Source organism: Capra hircus, chromosome 10 (genome assembly GCF_001704415.2).
Source record: "Capra hircus breed San Clemente chromosome 10, ASM170441v1, whole genome shotgun sequence".
NCBI classification, from domain to species: Eukaryota; Metazoa; Chordata; class Mammalia; order Artiodactyla; family Bovidae; genus Capra; species Capra hircus.
Genome location: NC_030817.1, coordinates 12,922,476 through 12,943,320, shown reverse-complemented (window position 1 = coordinate 12,943,320; position 20,845 = coordinate 12,922,476). Strand labels below are relative to the sequence as shown.

The following is a 20,845-nucleotide window of genomic DNA, read 5'->3' as shown; positions in this document are numbered from 1 at the left end:
CATGCAGCCTGCTTCCCCAGATGTGAGGGGTACTTGCTGTGCTCCAGCCCCTCCGCCAGTATGGGGCACACGGAAGAGGCAAGGAGTGGTCCCTGCTTACAAAGAGCTTGTGTTCTGGTGAAAGAGAGAAAGCAATAAGTGAAGTCTCCAGGAAATTCTTAGCAGACGTCAGAGAAACGGGAAAAAGGAAAGCTGCGTAATTAGTTCATAGCTACGGGACTGCGTTCTGTCCTATATACATACTGATACATTTCATCCTGATAATTTCATGCTGATTTCACAAGGAAATTGAGCCACAGGAAAGTTATGTAACCCAGGCAGTCAAGCCCCAGAGCTTACATGTTCATCCACTTGTGGAAATTTACAGGTTGAACTTGGTTAAAATTTTCAGTAGGTTTCTGCTCTCAACAAACCCCTGTACTCTGAGAGCTGGTCTGTTAACTGCTCTCTGGCCAGCGGTGAACTATGTCAGTGAATGCGTGAACACGAGCCAGGGATGTATGCCTATCCTGGGAAAGGTAAGGAATACATTCAGCTCAGTTCAGTTCAGCCGCTCAGTCGTGTCCGACTCCTTGCAACCCCATGGACCACAGCACGCCAAGCCTCCTTGTCCATCGCCAACTCCTGGAGCTTACCCAAACTCATGTCCACTGAGTTGGTGATGCCATCCAACCATCTCACCCACTGTTGTTCCCTTCTCCTGCCTTCAATTTTTCCCGCTCTTTCCAATGAGTCAGTTCTTTGCATCAGGTAGCCAAAGTATTGGAGTTTCAGCTTCAGCATCAGTCCTTCCAATAAGTATTCAGGACTGATTTCCTTTAGGATGGACTGGTTGGATCTCCTTGCAGTCCAAGGGACTCTCAAGAGTCTTGTGAGTTAGATGGATGACGTTACAATTTTCGGCTGCTGCAAAGGAGTGTGAACTCATCGCAGCAACTTCTGTGTGGAAATTTCATCAGTTTAATTGCATCTACAACTTTTCTTGGACAATGATGTAAGGAATGAGTCAAGTGTTTTCTCCAGAAACAGTGTATCTGTACAAGAGAAGATACGGGCTTTGAGATGCATGATAGACATCTGTGTTCAGTTCAGGGGGTCTACCATTTGCCCAACTATATGACCTGTGATCAACTGCCCTCTAGAACGCTAAGCACAGTGTCTTCACCCCTGAAGCAATATAGCAATGCCTGTCTACAGCTTTTTGTGTGTGTAATTGTGGCATTTGATGGTGGTTACAGACTGCCTGTCATACAGGGAGTCTTCAGTAGTCTTGCTTTTTCCCTATTATTTTTCTCCCACGTTACTCCTCTTTCCTCTGAAATTTGAAAGCAGCTGCTGTGAAGTATGCATGTATTCTCACCTTAAGTGGAGGGAGTTTCAGTTTACAGACAGCATTGAAAAGAGATGGGTGAAAAGTTTCCTAGCTATTAATGTTGATTAGGTGATGGAAGGACTGATGCTGAAGCTCCAATACCTTGGTCACCTGATGCAAAGAACTGACTCATTTGAAAAGACCCTGATGCTGAGAAAGATTGAAGGTAGGAGGAGAAAGGGATGACAGAGGATGAGATGGTTGGATGGACCACTCTGGGAGTTGGTGATGGACAGGGAATCCTGGTGTGCTGCAGTCTGTGGGGTCGAGAGTCAGACACAACTGAGTGACTGAACTGAACTGATACACAGATTTTTTATAAAGCATTTATTTGCTTAGTTTGGCCAAGTTTCAAACTTAATCTATATCCTCAGTGCTTTTTCCAGGTGCAGCAGCATACACTCTTTCTTTTTTTTTTAATATCCATCTCTGTGGCCAAGTGACTTTTTTTTAACCACATGGTAAAGCCAGTTCACTTTTTAAGAACTTTTTTTTTATATTGGAATATAATTTATTAAAAATGTTGTGTTTGATGTGTATAACAAAGTGATTCAATTATGCATACACATGTATCTATTATTTTTCAAGTCCTTTTCCCAGTTAGGTTGTTGTCTAGTGTTGACACAGTTCCTTGTGCTCTATACCAGGTTGTTGTTGGTTATTCATTTTAAATATAGCAGTAAATTTTCTAATTTGGTCCCGTCACCTTCTTTACTCCCTTGTCTCTCCTAACCCCACCAACTTCTAGCTGAAGCTCTCTGAGTTATCCTAAACTTTAAATCTGTTTGCATCCCTGGGCTAAGCTCTCAAAGTTAGCCTTTTTCTTACAGGGTTTCCCTGGTGGCTCAGATGAAGAAGAATATGCCTGCAATGTAGGAGACTTGGGTTCCATCCCTGGGTCAGGAAGATCCCCCTGTTTAAGGGAATGGCTACTCACTGTAGTATTCCTGCCTGGAGAATTCCATGGACAGAGGAGCCTGGCGGGCTACAGTCCATGGCATCTGAAAGAGTCAGACACGACTGAGAGACAAACACTTTCTTACTTATGCAAACCTTCCTTTGATCTCTCCATACGGTCAGCTCAGTCAACACTGTATGATTTTCCTGCTTTACGAAATTCGTGTTTTGGAGAGCAGAATTTCCTAACCCCTCAGTCCTAGAGGCTGATTCACCCATCAGTTCAGTTCAGTTCAGTCGCTCAGCCGTGTCCAGCCTTTTGCAGCCCCATGAGCTGTGGGTTATCCGTACTTCTCTAAAAACTCCCAGTTTACCTTGTCATTGGAACTCCAGTCTTCATTAGGGATCATCCCTTTATCTCTTCTTAGTTCTCATCACTGATGTTTTTTGTTCTAAATTTTTACTCTAAGAATGAGCATGAGGACTAACATCATCATTGTTCACTTCCTGGGCCCTCATCGAGATTGGCTATGGTTTCCCCTCCCCATCATCGTCCAGCCCTAGCTCCCTGCCTCTATCCCTTGTATGTAGCTGTGGCCACATGTTCATTGGGTATTTATCACTTCATAGTTTTATATCATGTGAATTTAGGCTATGCTAGCTGCATTTTCATGACCAGTCCAGTTTTCAATACTAAAACATTTTATCCAGTAATTAATTCCTTCTTCTAGTTATTCAGTTGTTAGCAGGTTTATGTTGCATTTTAATTTTTGTCCTATTACAATGTTATATTTAAGTTAACCATCATCATCATTTTATTTTTGCTTATATGAAGAGAACAATTTGTCACTAGTTGTCAAAACACCACACAGGAGCTCATAAAATGTAAATTTGATTTTTGCGCTTATGAACAATTCTTTCAACTAGGTCTGAGAATGCTCCCAAAGAGATGAAATTAATATTGAGCATCCACAGGTGTGATCTGGTTGAAGATCTCAGATACTGAAGTTTAAGGACCCAAGAAAATATGATTGCCTCCCCGGCTTTTATTTTTGCCATCTGAGTTCTACACCAGTTGAGAAAAACAAATGCTAGTCTGCTGGAAATGAACTATCATTTTTATTAGTGATAGCACTGATGTTGAAATAAGTGGTTTACATGTACTGGATTTCAGGACTAGAATTGCCCTCTGGAATGCTGATTCAGCACTGGAGTAGGAATCTCCACTGAAGCAAGTCTCCTCTAACAGCCGCACAGCGGATGAGTGAGTGACATGAACCAATGTTTCCCAAGGCAGCGTGTTCCCATAAAGCACATGCCAGGGGCTGAGCTATGGACATATGGTTTCTCTCTGCAGACTGTCCTTATATTTCAGATTTTGTCACTCTTTTTCCTCTGGAAAGCTATAAAGAAAGGGAATAGAGATACTAGTATGTCTTGCTAGTGAAATTTCTTCAAAGTGGAAGGTCATAAAAGGAGAAAGAAGGAAGAGGAAATTCCCTTTCCCTTTCTTCTGCCTCTGGGGTATTACAACTTGGTTTGTTAAATTTTAATATGATTTACCTAAAAAAATGTTGAGAGAGCCACCTTCTAGTTTGACCACATTAATGCTGTTTTCCTTGATTTTCTTACTAAAATGTGCTGTCTCTTTGTATTTATTTCAAGCCCTCCTTATTACCCTTGCCCCAGCCACTCACTATTTCTGGGTAAACCAGGTAATGAGAGGGCTAATAGATTATTTGTATCAGCTGGAGATTCTTTAGTTGCATGTGTAAGACACCTAACTCAAATGTTTTAAGCATAAAGGGCAATCTATGGCCATATAGCTTTTAAAAGCCCAGGTTTGGTTGACTAGATACAGGTCTTAAAAAGACATCACCCTGCAGAAACCATCTCTCTCCATTTCGTGGTATCGTCTGGGTCTGCTCTCTTACCAGGGAGGCCCTCTCCCCCCCAGTTATCATGGCCTCCAGCAGCCCTGGGTTTTCTTCTTTTCCCTTCAGCAAGCCTTGTTTGCCAAGAATCTCTCTTTCCTAAGTGTTGCAGCAAAAACATGGGGATAAATTGGGTTGGTGCTAATTCAATGTTCTAAGTGTAATCCCTAGATTGATCACAGAAGCAGCACCTTGAAACTTGTTAGGAAAGCAGATTCTCAGAGTTTGAAGTTTCAAACTCCAGAGTTTTGAATAATAAACTCTAAGGGTGGGCTCAGTGAACTGTGTGATTGAGATGCATGCTTTAGAAGACCAATTTGTTAGTTCATTGACCACACTCTATGTTTGCTGCTGCTGCTGCTAAGTCGCTTCAGTCGTGTCCGACTCTTAGCGACCCCATAGACTGCAGCCTACCAGGCTCCTCCACCCATGGGGCTTTCCAGGCAAGAGTACTGGAGTGGGTCACCATTGCCTTCTCCGCCTCTCTATGTCTAGGGGAATAGAATATCTTGAGTGATTCAGACTGGGTAATTTGATTATTTCAGGAGCTGCGATGGGGTCACCTTCATCCAGCCCCAGGGTTTTAAGGGTGGAGTGGGGAAGGTGGCTTCTCAAAGGAAAATTAAATGTAATTATCAGTAAAAGCAACAGATGCTAGTCAGATAAAATTAATATGTTCTACAATAGAAACTTTTCCCCAAGCACTGGGTGACGATTTATGATACCGAGAAATAGTTGGTATTGAATGACTGCTGCTGCTGCTAAGTCACTTCAGTCGTGTCTGACTCTGAAGTGACCTTCTCCAGTGCATGAAAGTGAAAAGTGAAAGTGAAGTCGCTCAGTCGTGTCCAACTCTTTGTGACCCCATGGACTGCAGCCTACCAGGCTCCTCCGTCCATGGATTTTCCAGGCAAGAGTACTGGAGTAGGGTGCCATCGCCTTCTCCAAATGAATGACTAAGGCTTGCTTATTTTATCTTTACAAGGGTTAGGGCGAATAACAACTCTTCTTCTTACAGTCTGTTTTTGTACTCCATTGTTTCCCTGAATGGAACAAATGAGAAAATTCATCCTTTAACTTGAGTTGTTCATGATCTCATATCTTCCTTTATAGATGGTACCTTCTGTGCGGCTGCAGGAGGGCATGGAGTGCAGGGCATAAAACTCGAACTGGCCCAGTAATCAGCTCGCCCGCTGCAGCCAAGTCAGATATCTGCTATACCGAATATTTTGTTTTTTGGAACTGAATGTTTGTGTAGAAACAAATTAGATCTACACACTATCGTAAGGATGCTATGACAAAACAGGGTCAGTTTTCCCGTTTGCATCTCGTCTTGTGATTTTTTTCACAGGTACGATGGTGGGAGACCACACCCGCTTGGAATTCCACAACATCGAAACTGGTATCATGACCGAGAAACGCTACATCTCCGTGGTCCCCTCCAGTTTCATTGGCCACTTGCAGAGTCTTATGTTCAACGGGCTGCTCTACATTGACTTGTGCAAAAATGGAGACATTGACTACTGCGAACTGAAGGCTCGCTTTGGACTGAGGAACATCATTGCCGACCCTGTCACCTTCAAGACCAAGAGCAGCTACCTGAGCCTGGCCACCCTCCAGGCCTACACCTCCATGCACCTCTTCTTTCAGTTCAAGACCACCTCTGCTGACGGCTTTATCCTCTTCAACAGCGGTGATGGCAACGACTTCATTGCCGTTGAGCTAGTCAAGGGGTAAGTGGACGACAGCGCCTAGGTATCTTAGTGCCAGCTCTGCATAAACTATGGAGATGAAAAGAGTGTCCATTCTACTTTCTATTCCTGATACATGCTCTCACCCCCATTGATTAAAAGTGTCTGTGTAATGATTAAGGCAGGAAAGGAGGGAAATTCATGAGTTTATTGAAAGATCCTCTGCTAACTCAGTACTCTCAAGCTTTTTATTATGAAATGTAGTCCTTCAAACTGATGGGAGAAAAGGAATTAGGTTTGCAAAACAGGGATATAGTCTGTGGGGCAGTAAAATCTGTGCCACCAAATTCATGGGAAGAAGTGAAATATAGATATTTTCAGTACTACCGTTATCCCATATATGCAAATTTTAAAAAGCTGTTCTTGGTCCAAGATATTTTACTACTGAGTGTTGGGATATAGTTAAAACAAAAGCAAAAAAAAAAGAGACCAAAACCCAACACACAGATCCATGAATGACTATGAATTTAAATTTCGCCCCCTAGTGTTTCGCAGTGTACCAACTGCTGTGCTTTGCGACGGGATTTTTACTTGGTAGTGTTAAATAAATAGATTCAATGAGTATAGAACTAAAATGCAGTCTGACAGAATAGGATCTGACTATTCTTTAAGATCCCCTGGAGAAGGGCATGGAAACCCGCTCCAGTATTCTTGCCTGGAGAAGCCCATGGACAGAGGAGCCTGGCAGGCTACAGTCCTTAGGGTCGCAAAGAGTCGGGCACGACTGAAGTGACTTAGCACACATTCTTTATTCTTAAACCAAGCTTTAGCTTTTCTTGCATGATGCCAGTCTCTCTCGGGGCGTTTGAAGCCCCCAGTGTCAGTTATGTACACGTTGCCATTAAACTGCCTTCAACTGCTCCAGGCAATCTCAAGTCATTGGGTGCTTGTGATGTCTCCCAGGTACATACACTACGTGTTTGACCTTGGAAATGGCCCCAATGTGATCAAAGGCAATAGTGACCGCCCCCTGAATGACAACCAGTGGCACAACGTCGTCATCACCCGGGACAACAGTAACACCCACAGCCTGAAAGTGGACACTAAGGTGGTCACTCAAGTTATCAATGGTGCCAAAAATCTGGATTTGAAAGGTAAAGCTTGTAAAGACGTTTATCCTTCTTAGAGCTTTCGGTGGAAAGGCTGTTCCCAGCAGTAACCTGCACTTTAGGAGCGTTGTGCAGTTTCGATACATCATGTATATCCTGTTTCAACTACACTGAATTATACCAGAATGCAATTTATTCAGGTTTTCCTTTGACCACTCCTTAGGAATGCTCTGTTTTCCCTGTAAACCTTGGGCGTGTGGGAACTGAGTGAATTACAAAACGTGGAGAGGTCATAATGCAGAGGAAGGCAAATAGGTTTTGGAATCTCGGCTAAATCATTTATTGCCTGTGTGACTTTAGTAAAATTTTTTAGCCTTTTTTCTGTTTCTATACACTTTAGTTTTTCAAAATGAGGGTAGTAATTGTTACTACATTTATGAGCTGTTAGGAGTTTTGATGAAATAATGTCTATAAAATTCTCAGCATATTATCCATAACAAGCACAAAAAAAGGACTCAGTAAATGGTTGTTTTATTGAAAATGTTGTTAATCTTTACTTCATCATAAAATGGAAAGAATAGCTACCTCATGGAATGGATATGGTGATTACAATTTGTGAGATGATGCGTATAAAATGAATGACACTTAAGAAATGTTAAGTTTCTTTTTTATACAGTGTGGAAACCCTGTCAATAATTTTGTGGATGCTGTTTCCGCCAGCTGTGTTACTGTTACCTGGGCAACGGCGAGTGGGCTTGGCTTCCGTTGACACGGCTCCCTTTACCCATTTCTTTTCCTACCCATTTTTCCTTTCCAGGTGACCTCTACATGGCAGGTCTGGCCCAAGGCATGTACAGCAACCTCCCAAAGCTCGTGGCCTCCCGGGATGGCTTCCAGGGCTGCCTGGCGTCAGTGGACTTGAATGGGCGCCTGCCAGACCTCATCAACGATGCCCTCCACCGCAGTGGGCAGATCGAACGTGGCTGTGAAGGTACCACCTGTCTTTTTAAGCTGCAGCCCTGTCGCAAGCCTCTTTGCTGCCTCTGCCAGTGCTCCTTCATCAGTTTACCTTCCATCCCCTCCCCCATCTGACCCTGTGTCACCATCGGTGTCCTCTTGTCTCTGGCTGAGTATGTCAAGACATGTGCCGCAGGCTCCGGGAATGCATGTTGGCACATGTCCGCTCAGGGTCACCTTGCCATAGAGGACCTTTCCTGCACTGACATCAGGCTTCTCCTGACTCGTGTCTTTGCTTCCTGCATGGCTGAAAAGGTATCAGGGACTTTTACTTGATATCTTAGTACATGAGGAGACACAAACCGGGGACTTCTATATGGGTGTCACCGTGAATGAAATGTATGTCGCTAACAGTGGCTGCAATATTTAATGCAGACTGAGCGGGAGGTAGGAAAATGATGTCAGAATGCTTGATGCGGGGAGGGAAGGAACAGTTATTGAGTACTTACTAGAGGTCAGGCATCCTTAGGCAGTTTCTCAGTGTGGTGGAGTGGAGCAGCAAGGGCTTTGATGTTGTAAAGATCTGGATTTGGGTCCAGGTAGTAGTTCCTGAGAGAAGGCAATGGCACCCCTCTCCAGTACTCTTGCCTGGAAAATCCCATGGGTGGAGGAGCCTGGTGGCTGCAGTCCATGGGGTCGCGAATAGTCAGACATGACTGAGCGACTTCACTTTCACTTTTCACTTTCATGCATTGGAGAAGGAAATGGCAACTCACTCCAGTGTTCTTGCCTGGAGAATCCCAGGAACGGGGAGCCTGGTGGGCTGCCGTCTATGGGGTCACACAGAGTCGGACACGACTGAAGCGACTTAGCAGCAGCAGTTCCTGTCTGCTGTGTGGCTTGTGGCACGTTAATTAACCTTTCCGAACTGTGTCTCCTCATCTGTAGAATGGGACAATAAAACATGTCTTGGAAGGTAATATATATCAGTCAGAGTTAAATGTAGGATGCTGTGGTACATACATAGTAGGTACTCAATGAGAGGTAGGATTATTATTTACAAATTTTATCTCATCTGAGACATTTAATAGCATTGCATGCCCACCTATGCAGCACAACAAACCATGCTCAGCCTATTTCTGTAGGTAATACACTGTCTCTTGAGATATTAACTGAATTTTATAGGTCTTTTGAGTCCAATCAGTTCTTTGCAATAAAATCCATCTCATTTTAACCAGTAGGGGATAACAGACATTCTCAGCCTTCCCCAGCCTCCTTGCGTTGGTTGAAAAGGTGACTCAAATCTAACTTGAGAGTCCAAGAGGATGATCTGACCAGTCACCAGGGCCCATGTTTTCTTTTGTCTGGTTGAGCGACGTGGTCTTTTGTGCCATATATTGTGTTTTCTTGTATCCCTCATTAATTTACCACATCAAACCTGTTCATTCATCTCCTATCTGTTCAGCTTCATTTATCACTCCTGTTTTTCATCACCTTCAGTCCTTCACTTGCCATCTAAAATCACCCTTTAATAAAAAGCTTCTGATCAACTTCCCAGACTGATCTATAGTATGGAAATCTTTTCCCTTCACCTAAGAGTCAGTTTCTTATTACCATTTTGCCCTAGTAATAAGGCTTATTGTCCCTATAATCCTTCCAGTTTTCTTTTAGCCAGAAATATTTCTCAAATTCTGTTGGCCAAATACAGGGTGTGTGCATGGACAGACATGAAGTTGGGTATCACCAACCATTTAAAGTAGCCATTTTGCTTTCTTCTCCTGAAAATGCACAAATTCACTAAAGAGTTTTTGTCATATTGGCCTGCCCTCAGTTCCTTTGGGTATTAAGGGAAATCCTGAAATAGATGCCCTATTTGGAAACTGAGTATCTTAGTTTAGGAGACTTTGGAATGACAGGCATTCCAGTTTTTCTGGAATGATTAATCATATCAAGTCAAATCATAATATAAAAGCACATGTTCAGAAGCACAAAACACCCTTCAAATGTTAAACATGTTTATCAGGCCATCAATTCTGCAGATTTAGATGTTAATAGAAATCATCCATTTAACTCCATAGCAACATTGCCTGATAGAAATATAATGTGAGTCACATATGTAATTTTAAATTTCCTGGTAGCTACATTTAGAAGAGATTAAAAGTAACAGGTAAAGTTTAATTTTACAGTTTAACTTATCCCAGAATATCCAAAATTTTATCTTTTCAACATATAATCAATTTAACATTTTTAGTAAGACATTTTAAGTTTCATATTGAACCTTCAAAATCAAATGTGTGTTTTGTACTTGCAGCACACGCAGTGCAGACCACATACCTTTCAGGTACTCAGTAGCCATTCGCATCTATCGCTACTGTATTGGAGGCATGGTTCTATAGAGTATAAAAGTTGGGGTATGAGGAGGTGAAGTTGTAGCATTGGATTCAAAGAAAGTCTAAGCCAACCTTTATAAAAGTGGATAAAAATATATAGTGCAAAGGTGGAATAGACCCCACGTCAGAGAGCTTTAGGGGAAGTCGTGGGAACATTAGGGAAAAGAAATTGCCCATCTGGTTGGAGAAAATGCTCCTGTCCCTACCTCCAGCTCTAGGTACAGTTTGCATCTTGACTAATCACAAGCATGATGATGGGTTCTGACCTTCCTCTGAGTGTGGGTGATTGTTCGAAGCTGAACATTGTGGCTTGATGGCTCTATCACCCGCATCTAAGGCAAGTCCTATGGGCCTAATAACACTGCACTCTATTGCCATGGAGATAATTATGATGGTTACCCATGGTGCATTATCAGTGCCCCACTGGGTGGCGGGAAGTGGAGGATGAGTGCTCAGGGAAGAAAGCCCTTGTTTATTGTACACAGATGACTGAGATAATTAGCGTAAGGGGCCAGGAAAAATGGCCAAAAAGTGGGTTAAGGCATAAATTACTGTCATTGGAAGTTTGCACTATTGTGAATAAGACCTTGTAAGAGATCCCAGGAGCTTTTTAGAACACTGGGGAAGATGATGGGGAGTGAAATGAAGGGCACGAAACCTTGGAAAGACTCCAAAAAAAGAAGCATCCTCACCCTGAATCTCTGTACATAGTACAGGACCCTCAAGAAGGCCCTTTGACAACTAGGCAGAGTCATAGGAAACAGAACACATTTCTTGATGTATCATTTCTATGCCTAGAATAGGAAACAGGTAGGGGATAAGGATTCATAACTAAAGAACTAAAACCTGAATCTCGCCAAGATGGTGGGTGTGTTTTATTCTTACATAGCTGGGATATACAGGCTAGGATATATTGTGTGTTCTTGTCAGTCATTCGTAATGACCCTTCAAGATCCCTAAGTAGTAGTTGTATTACTTTCCCTATCATATCTAACACAAAAGAGTCCAAAATTAAAGATTCATCAATCCACTACTCTTTAATTGTTTATAATAAGAGATAAAAACAAATCCTGAATTAGATTTTTATTTTATGTTTTTAATATATGTGGAGTGCATAATTTAAAAGTTGAGCGTGATTTCTAGACAGCTTAGCCAACATCTAACTGTGACCTACAGCCTCTCAGTTTGTGCTAGGGATTTTTAATATTGTCTGATTCAATACTTGGCTGGTAAATATCTCTATCTTGAGGCCAGCTTTGCTGCAGAAACCAAGGCATGTGTTGGCTAGAAATTCGATTCCACACTTGCAGATGGTAAGCATCTGAGAGAAACGCATGTGCTTCATTTGGAGACTGGCATAAAGAAATAAAAAGGGCATTGGGTTGGGTGCCGTTTTGCCCACTGCTGTTTGGGTTTGGCTCCATTTTTTTTTATAAATTAAGCCAGTTGAGATGGTGGGTGTCCTCAGATCACCTTCCTAGCAGTGCCCAGTTCTGGTGCCAGTTTCCTTGGTGGCATTTTCAGGAGGTTACCAGGGGCGCTCCCCAGCAACTCTTCCATGCTCAACTCCTCCATGTGCAGAATTATTTGTGTGGGCTCCGTTTGGTTGTGCACACGTGTCTTTCAGCCTGGCCACGTCCTACGACTCTTGATGTTAATCCTGACCGATGGGCAATCATTTCCCTGGGCCATCTGCCTTGGGGTTGCCGTGTGGTTGGGGGAAGGCTCCTGTGCCGCTGCTTATGCTCTGTCCCGTCCGGTGTTTCCCCCGCCCCTGCTCTGCTGTCCCGGCTGTGATGACCGAGGCCTGCTCCACCCCTGGTCTGTGCATTCCCTGTCTGTGCTGTCTCTGGAGAAACCTGTGGAGCATCTCAAGTGTCTGTCCGAGTGATGTTGGTTATGCCGATTGTGTGTTCATTTCTGTGATGTGACCCCTCGTTTACTCCACCTCTTACTAACCTCTGGTTATTGTTTTCGCCTCTTCTGTTCTTTCGCTAACAAAGTTGCGTTGACCAAAGCTGACCTGCAAGGTAGAGAAGGTTCTTGTTCCCATTACCGCTTTGGACTGAAAGAAGTTCTGTGTCACCCTTGGGATCTTTTCTCTAGAGGCCTTCAAGCTGTCACATCTCTTGGACAGCGGTGGTCGTGAGGAGGGGGCTGAACCCTGTGTTCTTTACAGACAGTGGTAGAGAGCCCGGATCGCTGCATGAAAACGAACTGCATGGGCGAGGAGTCTTGGGGATGGGAATATGTTTCCATTTGGGGGCGATAAAAGAGGTTTGACAGCACCCTATGTGGTGATGACCCACAGACATATTAATCCATTTCTGGAAGTGTCTCTCCAAGTAGTTGTCGTGGAACGGGTAGGCTCCTTTTAATTTACTCATTCCAGACAGAAGACTGGACTTGGAAAAAAAGAAGCCCACTTGTGTTCTGAATTTATTTTTTTCTGGGTCAGGAAGGTCATTTCTCAGAGCAGGACTTTTGAGTGTTTGGAACTTATGAAAGAGAATGCCTTTTTCTCTTAACTCATTTTAAAGACATCTTTTAGGCATTTGGGAGATATTAATGTCATTAAAATATTCTAGAGATTTATGTCCCCTATTGGGGATTTTGATGGAGCACTTTAATTTCCTGTTTTGTGATTCCACAGGAAAAAATTAGTCTTGGGGAGGAAGAGGTCTATCGATGTATCGATTTTATCCTGAATCCCCTTGAAAATGCCTGCATGTTAGATATCAGTGAATATCTACTGCAGAAACTGCTTCTCCTACCATTCAAAGAGGCACCTTTCAAAGTCTGTAATGGTTCATCTGTCCTGTCGTGTCAGAACTTTGATGCAGAACAGCCAGACAAGACCCAGCATTTTAGCCGTCTTTCAGCTGAGAGTTAAGAGGGGTGGGGGAATTGAGCCTGGGATGGCTTCTGTCAATGCACAATCAGCACCAATTGTTAGAATTAGGTAGCTGGAGGTAGCTTTAAAATAATACCTTTGGAGCTTCCCTGGTGGTCTAGTGGTTAAGAATTCATCTGCCAGTGCAGGAGACACGGGTTCGAGCCCTGGCCCAGGAAGATCCCACATGCTGCAGAGCAACCAAGACTATGTACCACAGCTACTGAGCCAGCGCTCTAGAGCCTCTAAGCGCCAATTACTGAGCCCAAAGGGCAGAACTGCTGAAGGCTGCACCCTATAACCTGTGCTCCACAAAAAGAAAAGCTAAGTCGATACGAAGCCCATGCGCCACAGTAGCTTGCCGTAACTAGAGAAAGCCTACGCACAGCAGCAAAGACCCAGTGCAGCAAAAAAAAAAAAAAATTACTTTTCACCTAAAAGATCATTTTCTTTGCAATGAGTTGTTAAATGTCATGTCAGTAACCAGCACAAGCGTCTCTCTCTTGGGTGGATATCAACTAGCAGAAGTCTCTCTTAGCCATTTCACTCTCACTCTTTCTTCCTCATCTCAGCTTAGCAGATTCAGCAATATGCTAATATGTCATAAAATTGGCGAAAAGAGCATGCACTGGGTTAGTACTTTGAAGTCCTAGGTAGCTGTACAATAGCTTTCCATTTCATATATGAATGGCCCTTTCAATAATGCGAAAGGCTGTTGTTTTTAGACATTCTATTCAGTTTTCTAACTAGGGCTACTCCATGTTACTCTGTAAGTGAACGGGAGATAAAAGAGGGCAGATTTGATCTAGAAAAGAGACAATTCAAGGTTGTCAGAGCTTCTTGTAACCAGATACTTTTAGATAAAACTAGACAGCTGCATCTACCCCTAGACTTTATGGTTTTTCATGGTAAGAACTATGTGGATTTTCTGGGATAAATTCCCAGAAATTTACATGGGGACTTCATATGTAGCAAAATGATCTGAAAGTTCCCATTCAAAGGAGAAATAGTTTATAGGAATCACAGTTCATGTCTATGTGGTACAATAAATTGTTGACCAAAGTGTAGATATATATATGGGGACATAATAGTTTAGAGTGTCCTAATTTGCTCATCTGTGGAAGCAGTCTAGTCATCAGTGTGGTTTTTATATTACTACTCCATTGACCAGATTCTCTTCCATTCTTGTGATGAGTCACCAGTCTCTTTGTGCAGGAGACTGTTATTTGTAATTATTTTGAGTCATCTTACTCTTTCTGGATATTATGGCAAAAGACCTTTTAGGATGCAAATGCCTGTCCTTTCTGTTTTCCTGACACTGGGGTATGGGCCATTACTCATACTTGCCTTTTCAGCAATAGCCTATGGACACAGATGGTACTAACTACCCTAATTGTGTAGGACAGTGAAACCATTTTGACAAGGAAAGGAGGCTAAAAATGAGTCTAAAAAGTAAAGGCAAATCATTTTCAGAAGGAAATACAATGGTGGATCTAGGAAGTGGCCTGAATCTGGACAAGTCAGCAGCTTGAATCCTGTTGTCCTTGTGTTACTGGGGTGTTTTTTACAATACGTGTTTATTTGTTTGTTTGTTCATTCATGTCATTCATTCTTCTCCAGTGACAACAAATAGACCTGTAGGAGATCAGCCAATAGCTACACTGCAGAGTGAAAACCCCTACGCTAGAGTGAGCATGGAGCTGGCTGTGTGGCCTGGGAGAAGGGCTGCTATGCTGCCTGGGGTCATGGTGGGTACTCAGGAGAGATTTTCTAGGCAGACTTGGAACTGAGTCTGAAGGAGGATATGTTTTAGGTAGATGAGAGGTGGAAGCTCAAAGAGCTTGGCCAGTTTGAGCACCTATCAGAAGCTCCATTTGGCTGAAATAATGGGCATGTGGGGACGTGACTGTGGATGAAATGGGCCCAGTAGGATGGAGACAGTTGACGTCAGACCTTCTGTGTAAGTCATTGGTCTTTACTCTGTGGGTGCTTTAAGGAGGACAGAGATTCGGGTCAGATTTTCATCTTTTCAAGTTCACTCTGACACCCAGGTGCAAGATGGATAAGGAGGACAGGAAGTAGAAGCAGAGAGTGGTTCAGAGGAAAGTAGCATCTTCCAAGACAGAGGGAAGAGCTGTCAAACTGACACTTGGTACTCATGTGGGCTAAGAAGACAAGTATGTGTCTTTCTGGGATGAAACCGTTGATGAATTAGGAAGAAAATGAACTTTCTCTCCTGTGTATTTCCTTTCCATCCCCACAGTGTCGCTTTGTTTCACAGCAGATGCATTTGTACATCGTGACCAAAAGTGTCAAGGAAGAACTTGATTGATGGCCCTGGTTCAGGTCAGACTTTGCACCCCTCCAGTTTAAGAGGGAGTAAGAGTTCCCTTGAGACCCCTGGGAGGTGCTGCCTCACAGAGAATTACAGTCCCTTGAACTTCAAGGTTCTTTGAAGAGAATAACAATGTCTATGGACTTTTCAGGAGTAATTTTCTGATTCCTTTTTATTTTTAAGAGGGGTATTCCTAGAGCAGAAAAGATTCCTAAAAGCTTATCCATAGAAAGAAGCTGCTCAACTATAAAAGCAGTATTAAGTTTGGTCTGTTGGGAGTGAGGCAGATGAGTCATAATCACCAGAAATAAAAGAATAGCTCCTTATTGGGTTAGATGATTAATCAGAATATCCTCTCTCCACTTTCCATCACATTGTCCTCTTAGCAACTTCTGTTTCTGGAGATGAATAGCTTCTTTTATGGAATGTAAATTATCCCTCTGCTCAGATGATTGACAGGTGGGTAGGAGGGGCCAAGGATTGGTCAGATTTGGTTCCATGTGCTGCATGTCTTGAGTCAGTCAACAAATTTTTTTGGTTTGGATACCTTGAAAACCTAAACAGTCCTTCGGGTCATTCTGTAAGAGTTGACATCAGCCAAATACTTCTGGTGGGTAATCCTCCAGCTTTCCTTACTGCAAGGAATATAGTTCTTTACTTCATTTTCTTCAAAGCTAAGAGCTGTATTACTTTCTCTATTGTATTTTATGTGATTCAGTGTTTGACCTAATAGAAATCAAGTCCTCAAAAATGGTTTGCATTATGGACAGTAATAAGAGAGATAGGAATTAAATGGAACTTCCCACAATGGTTTCTGTCTCTTGTCTCTCAACATTGCATGACAGAGGTTTTTCACAAAAGAACTGTAACTATGACTTACTTCCTCAGTGTGTCTCATTTCTGCACTCCTGATTGATCTACCCAACTAAAATGGGTAGAGAGAACTTGATTTTCTTTCTCAATGGAATTGATAATACCCTTTGTTGAGGGTCCCCGTGGTGCAGGCATGTGCTGAGGACTTTCTATACTGTGTCTCTACAATGATAATGACCTTGCATAGTAGATGTTTTTATCCCCAGGTCAAGGATGACTTTATAGGCTTTGCATATGTTGTCTAATTCAATCCTTACACCATGTACCGAATCCTTACACCTTACAGAAATGTTACAGATCGGGTTTTCTTATTTTTTTTTTCTTATAGTTCTAGTCATTAAATATTTAACCCCTTAAACCATAGAAACAATTTCTATCTCCTTTATACAAATGGGGAAACTGTGGCTCAGAAAATTTAGGTAGCTGGCTTAATTTCACATTGCTAGTAAGTCATAAAGCTGGATTTTGAAGCTGATGGCCTTTCCCATACTATGCTATGGGGTGTGAATCCAGATTTGCATATTTCCAAAGCAGAAACAGGACAGAGATGACAGAGAGTATCCAAGAGGGTCATGCAGCTGAATTTATAGTAGATGGTATTCATGGCAATACTAGGTCACTAAGTTCCAGATGATACTGGTACAGTGTTCATTAAAGCAATTTAAACTAGTCTTCTTGGTCATTGAGCCAACCTTTGAAATCCCTTCTCTCTCTCTCTCTCTCTCTTTTAAAAACTACCCTCTACTACCCTAACAAGTTGCTCCATCAGTGCTGAGAAAAGAAGGAAAGGCAGAAAAATGAGGGCCCAGTTTGTATTTTCTGAGGCAACGTTGACTTTTGAGACCTGTTCATGGTTGTTAAAAAAGGGGTGATCTGATCTAATCATTTGACCTTTATTACCCAGACACCCTCTGAAAATAGGGTGGGTTGAGCAAGCATTCTTGGTTTTATGACAATACCATTCTCTCACCTTTACACACAACCCATTCCCATGACCTCTCCATTGTCTGGAAACGTCCTGTGGGTAAATCGCTTTTCTCCCCAAGTATAACTATTCTGTGTTGTTTATTGGCCATTGAGGGAAGTACTGTGCTGGAACTGACATCAGCACAGGAATTTTCAGGAATTTCCCCAGCTGATCCATATCATGTAAGATGTATTATGAATACCTTGAGATTGGCTATAGAGAAAGTATTTTATGCTATTAAAAATCAGCTTATAGAAATGTTACAGATTGGGTTTTCTTTTTCTTATAGTTCTAGTCATTGAGTATTTAACAGTGCAGGGAACCAAAGGCCGTTGGAAATAAAGAACTCATGAGGACATCTTGGTTTCTACCAATTTCCATGTCCATCTTGGCTTATTTATTGGCTTATTTATACTCAGTGTGTGATGAGGGCTGAAGTTATTGAGGAGAACAAGGGTGCCACTGAAACTGTCCCAGTGTCCCCCCCAAATGCTGGATTTTATCCTTAGTGTTTTTCATTCATTGTCCTAACCAGTGGACTGTTTTGAACCCTTGATCAAGGAGAAGGAGCCAGAGCACCTGAGCATGCTTGATGGGACCTTTCTGATCATAAGCTAAGGGATAGGTCCAGCCTTCAAGACAAAAATGTAAGAAGATCTTGTGAACACGGTTACTCTTAGGTCTTTCTGCAATGAAATTTTATAATAACATTTAGGACCCTCTTCTCTGGTTTTGCTTAATCTTCTGTGAAATGGGAACCAGAGTGTTCACTCTCAGCTGTTTCTTCATGAAGAGGGATGCTTGACACATTTAAGGATCATAGCTTTCTTACTTTAAAATTAAATAGAAATGAGCTGGGTTGCTGCCAATTAAAAGGGATGAATGGTATGTTTTCTGTAAATGACTCTCTTTGGGAAAGCCAAGAGGACCCAACACTGTAAACACAGAAGTACTTTGAGAGCTACAGAAGCATCCTTGCTGCAGGGACCTAGGCAGACATGCAGCTCAGTAAGGGTAACCTTATCCCTAACGTCATGATGGAGGGTTCTGACAAAATGTAGTCCACTGCAAAAGGGAATGGCAAACCATTTCAGTATTCTTGCCTTGAGAACCCCATGAACAGTATGAGAAGGCAAAAAGATAGGACACTGAAAGATGAACTCTCCAGATTGTGAGGTACCCAATATGCTACTGGAGAAGAGTAGAGAAATAGCTTCAGAAGAGTGAAGAGGCTGTGCCAAAGCAAAAACAATGCCCAGTGGTGGATGTGGCTGGTGATGCAAGTAAAGTCTGGTGCTGTAAAAAACAATATTGCATAGGAATCTGGAATGTTAGGTCCAAGAATCAAAGTAAATTGGAAGTGGTCAAACAGGAGATGGTAAGAGTGAACATTGACATTTTAGGAATCAGTGAACTAAAATGGACCAGAATGGGTGAATTTAATTCAGATGACCATTATATCTGCTACTGTGGGCAAGAATCCCTTAGAAGAAATGGAGTAGCCCTCATAGTCAACAGAAGAGTCTGAAATGCAGTACTTGGGTACAATCTCAAAATGACAGAAAGATCTCTGTTTATTTCCAAGGCAAAACATTCAGTATCACAGTAATCCAATCCAACCCAACCACTAATGCCAAAGAAGAGGAAGCTGAATGGCTCTATGATGACCTATAAGACCTAGAGCTAACACAAAAAAGGATGTCCTTGTTATCACAGGGGGACTGGAATGCAAAAGTAGGAAGTCAAGAGATACCTGGAGTAACAGGCAAATTTGGCCCTGGAGTACAAAATAAAGCAGGACAAAGACTACCAGAGTTTTGCCAAGAGAACACACTGGTCATAAAAATCACCCTCTTCCAACAACACAAGAGATGACTCTACACATAGACAGCACCAGATGGTCAATACCGAAATGAGATTGATTATATTCTTTGCAGCCGAAGATGGAGAAGCTCTATACAGATAGCAAGAACAAGACCAGGAGTTGACCTGGCTCAGATCTTGAACTCCTTATTGCCAAATTCTGACTTAAATTGAAGAAAGTAGGGAAAAACACTAGGGAAAACCATTAGGTCAGGTATGATCTAAATCAAATCCCTAAAGATTATACAGTGGAAGTGACAAATAGATTCAAGGGACTAGATCTGATAGACAGAGTGCCTGATGAACTATGAATGGAAGTTCATTATTGCCCAGAAGGTGGTGATCAAAACCATCCCCAAGAAAAAAGAAATGCAAAAAGGCAAATTGGTTGTCTGATAGGGCCTTACAAAAAGCTGAGAAAAGAAGAGAAGTGAAAGGCAAAGGAGAAAAGGAAAGATATACCTATCTGAATGCAGAGTTCCAAAAAATAGCAAGGAGAGATAAGAAAGCCTAAGTGATCCATGCAAAGAAATAGAGGAAAACAACAGAATGGGAAAGACTAGAGATCTCCTCAAGAAAATTAGAGATACCAAGGGAACATTTCATGCAAAGATGGGCTCAATAAAGGACAGAAATGATATGGACCTAACAGAAGCAGAAGGTATTGAGAGGTGACAAGAATTCACAGAAGAACTATACCAAAAAATAATCTTAATGGCCCAGAAAACCATGATGGTGTGATCACTCATCTAGAGCCAGACATCCTGGAATGCAAAGTCAAGTGGGCCTTATGAAGCATCACTATGAACAAAGCTAGTGGAGGTGATGGAATTCCAGTTGAGCTCTTTCAAATCCTAAAAGATGATGCTGTGAAAGTGCTGCACTCAATATGCCAGCAAATTTGGAAAACTCAGGAGTGGTCACAGGACCAGAAAAGTTTAGTTTTCATCCCAATCCCAAAGAAAGGCAATGCCAAAGAATGTTCAAACTACCACACAATTGCACTCATTTCACATGCTAGCAAAGTAATGTTCAAAATTCTCCAAACTAGGCTGTTGAAACAGTATGTGAGTCAAAAAATTCTAGATGTTCAAGCTGGATTTAGAAAAGGCAGAGGAACCAGAGATCAAATGAGAGATGCTGCAGAGGAGCCAGCATCCGTTGGTTCATAGAAAAAAGGAAGAGAATGCCAGAAAAACATCTACTTCTGCTTCATTGACTACACTAAAGTCTGTGTGTGGATCACAACAAATTGTGGAAAATTCTTAAGGAGATTGGAATACCAGACCACCTTACCTACCTCCTGAGAAATCTGTATACAGGTCAGGAAGCAACAATTAGAACCAGCCGTGGAACAACTGACCAGTTCCAGAGGAGAAAGGAGTATGTCAGGGCTACATATTGTCATCTTGCTTCTTTAACTTATATGCAGAGTACACCTTGTGAAATGCCAGGCTGGATGAAGCACGATCTGGAGTGAAGATTGCCGGGTGAAATATCAATAACCTCAGATATGCAGATGACACCACCCTTATGGCAGAAAGTGAAGAGGAACTACAGAGCC

The 20,845-nt window shown here is 42.2% G+C and overlaps 1 protein-coding gene across 8 annotated transcripts in view; it reads left to right on the top strand.

Annotated features, from left to right (window-relative positions):
• Positions 1 to 20,845, top strand: part of NRXN3 (neurexin 3) — a 1,815,686-nt gene that overhangs the window by 858,161 nt on the left and 936,680 nt on the right. For all 8 annotated transcript variants that reach the window (XM_018053902.1, XM_018053908.1, XM_018053900.1 and 5 more), the window contains 3 exons: positions 5,555 to 5,936; positions 6,858 to 7,048; positions 7,821 to 7,994. In XM_018053902.1, the coding sequence (XP_017909391.1) occupies positions 5,555 to 5,936; positions 6,858 to 7,048; positions 7,821 to 7,994 (747 nt within the window). The remainder of the gene's footprint in view (positions 1 to 5,554; positions 5,937 to 6,857; positions 7,049 to 7,820; positions 7,995 to 20,845) is intronic.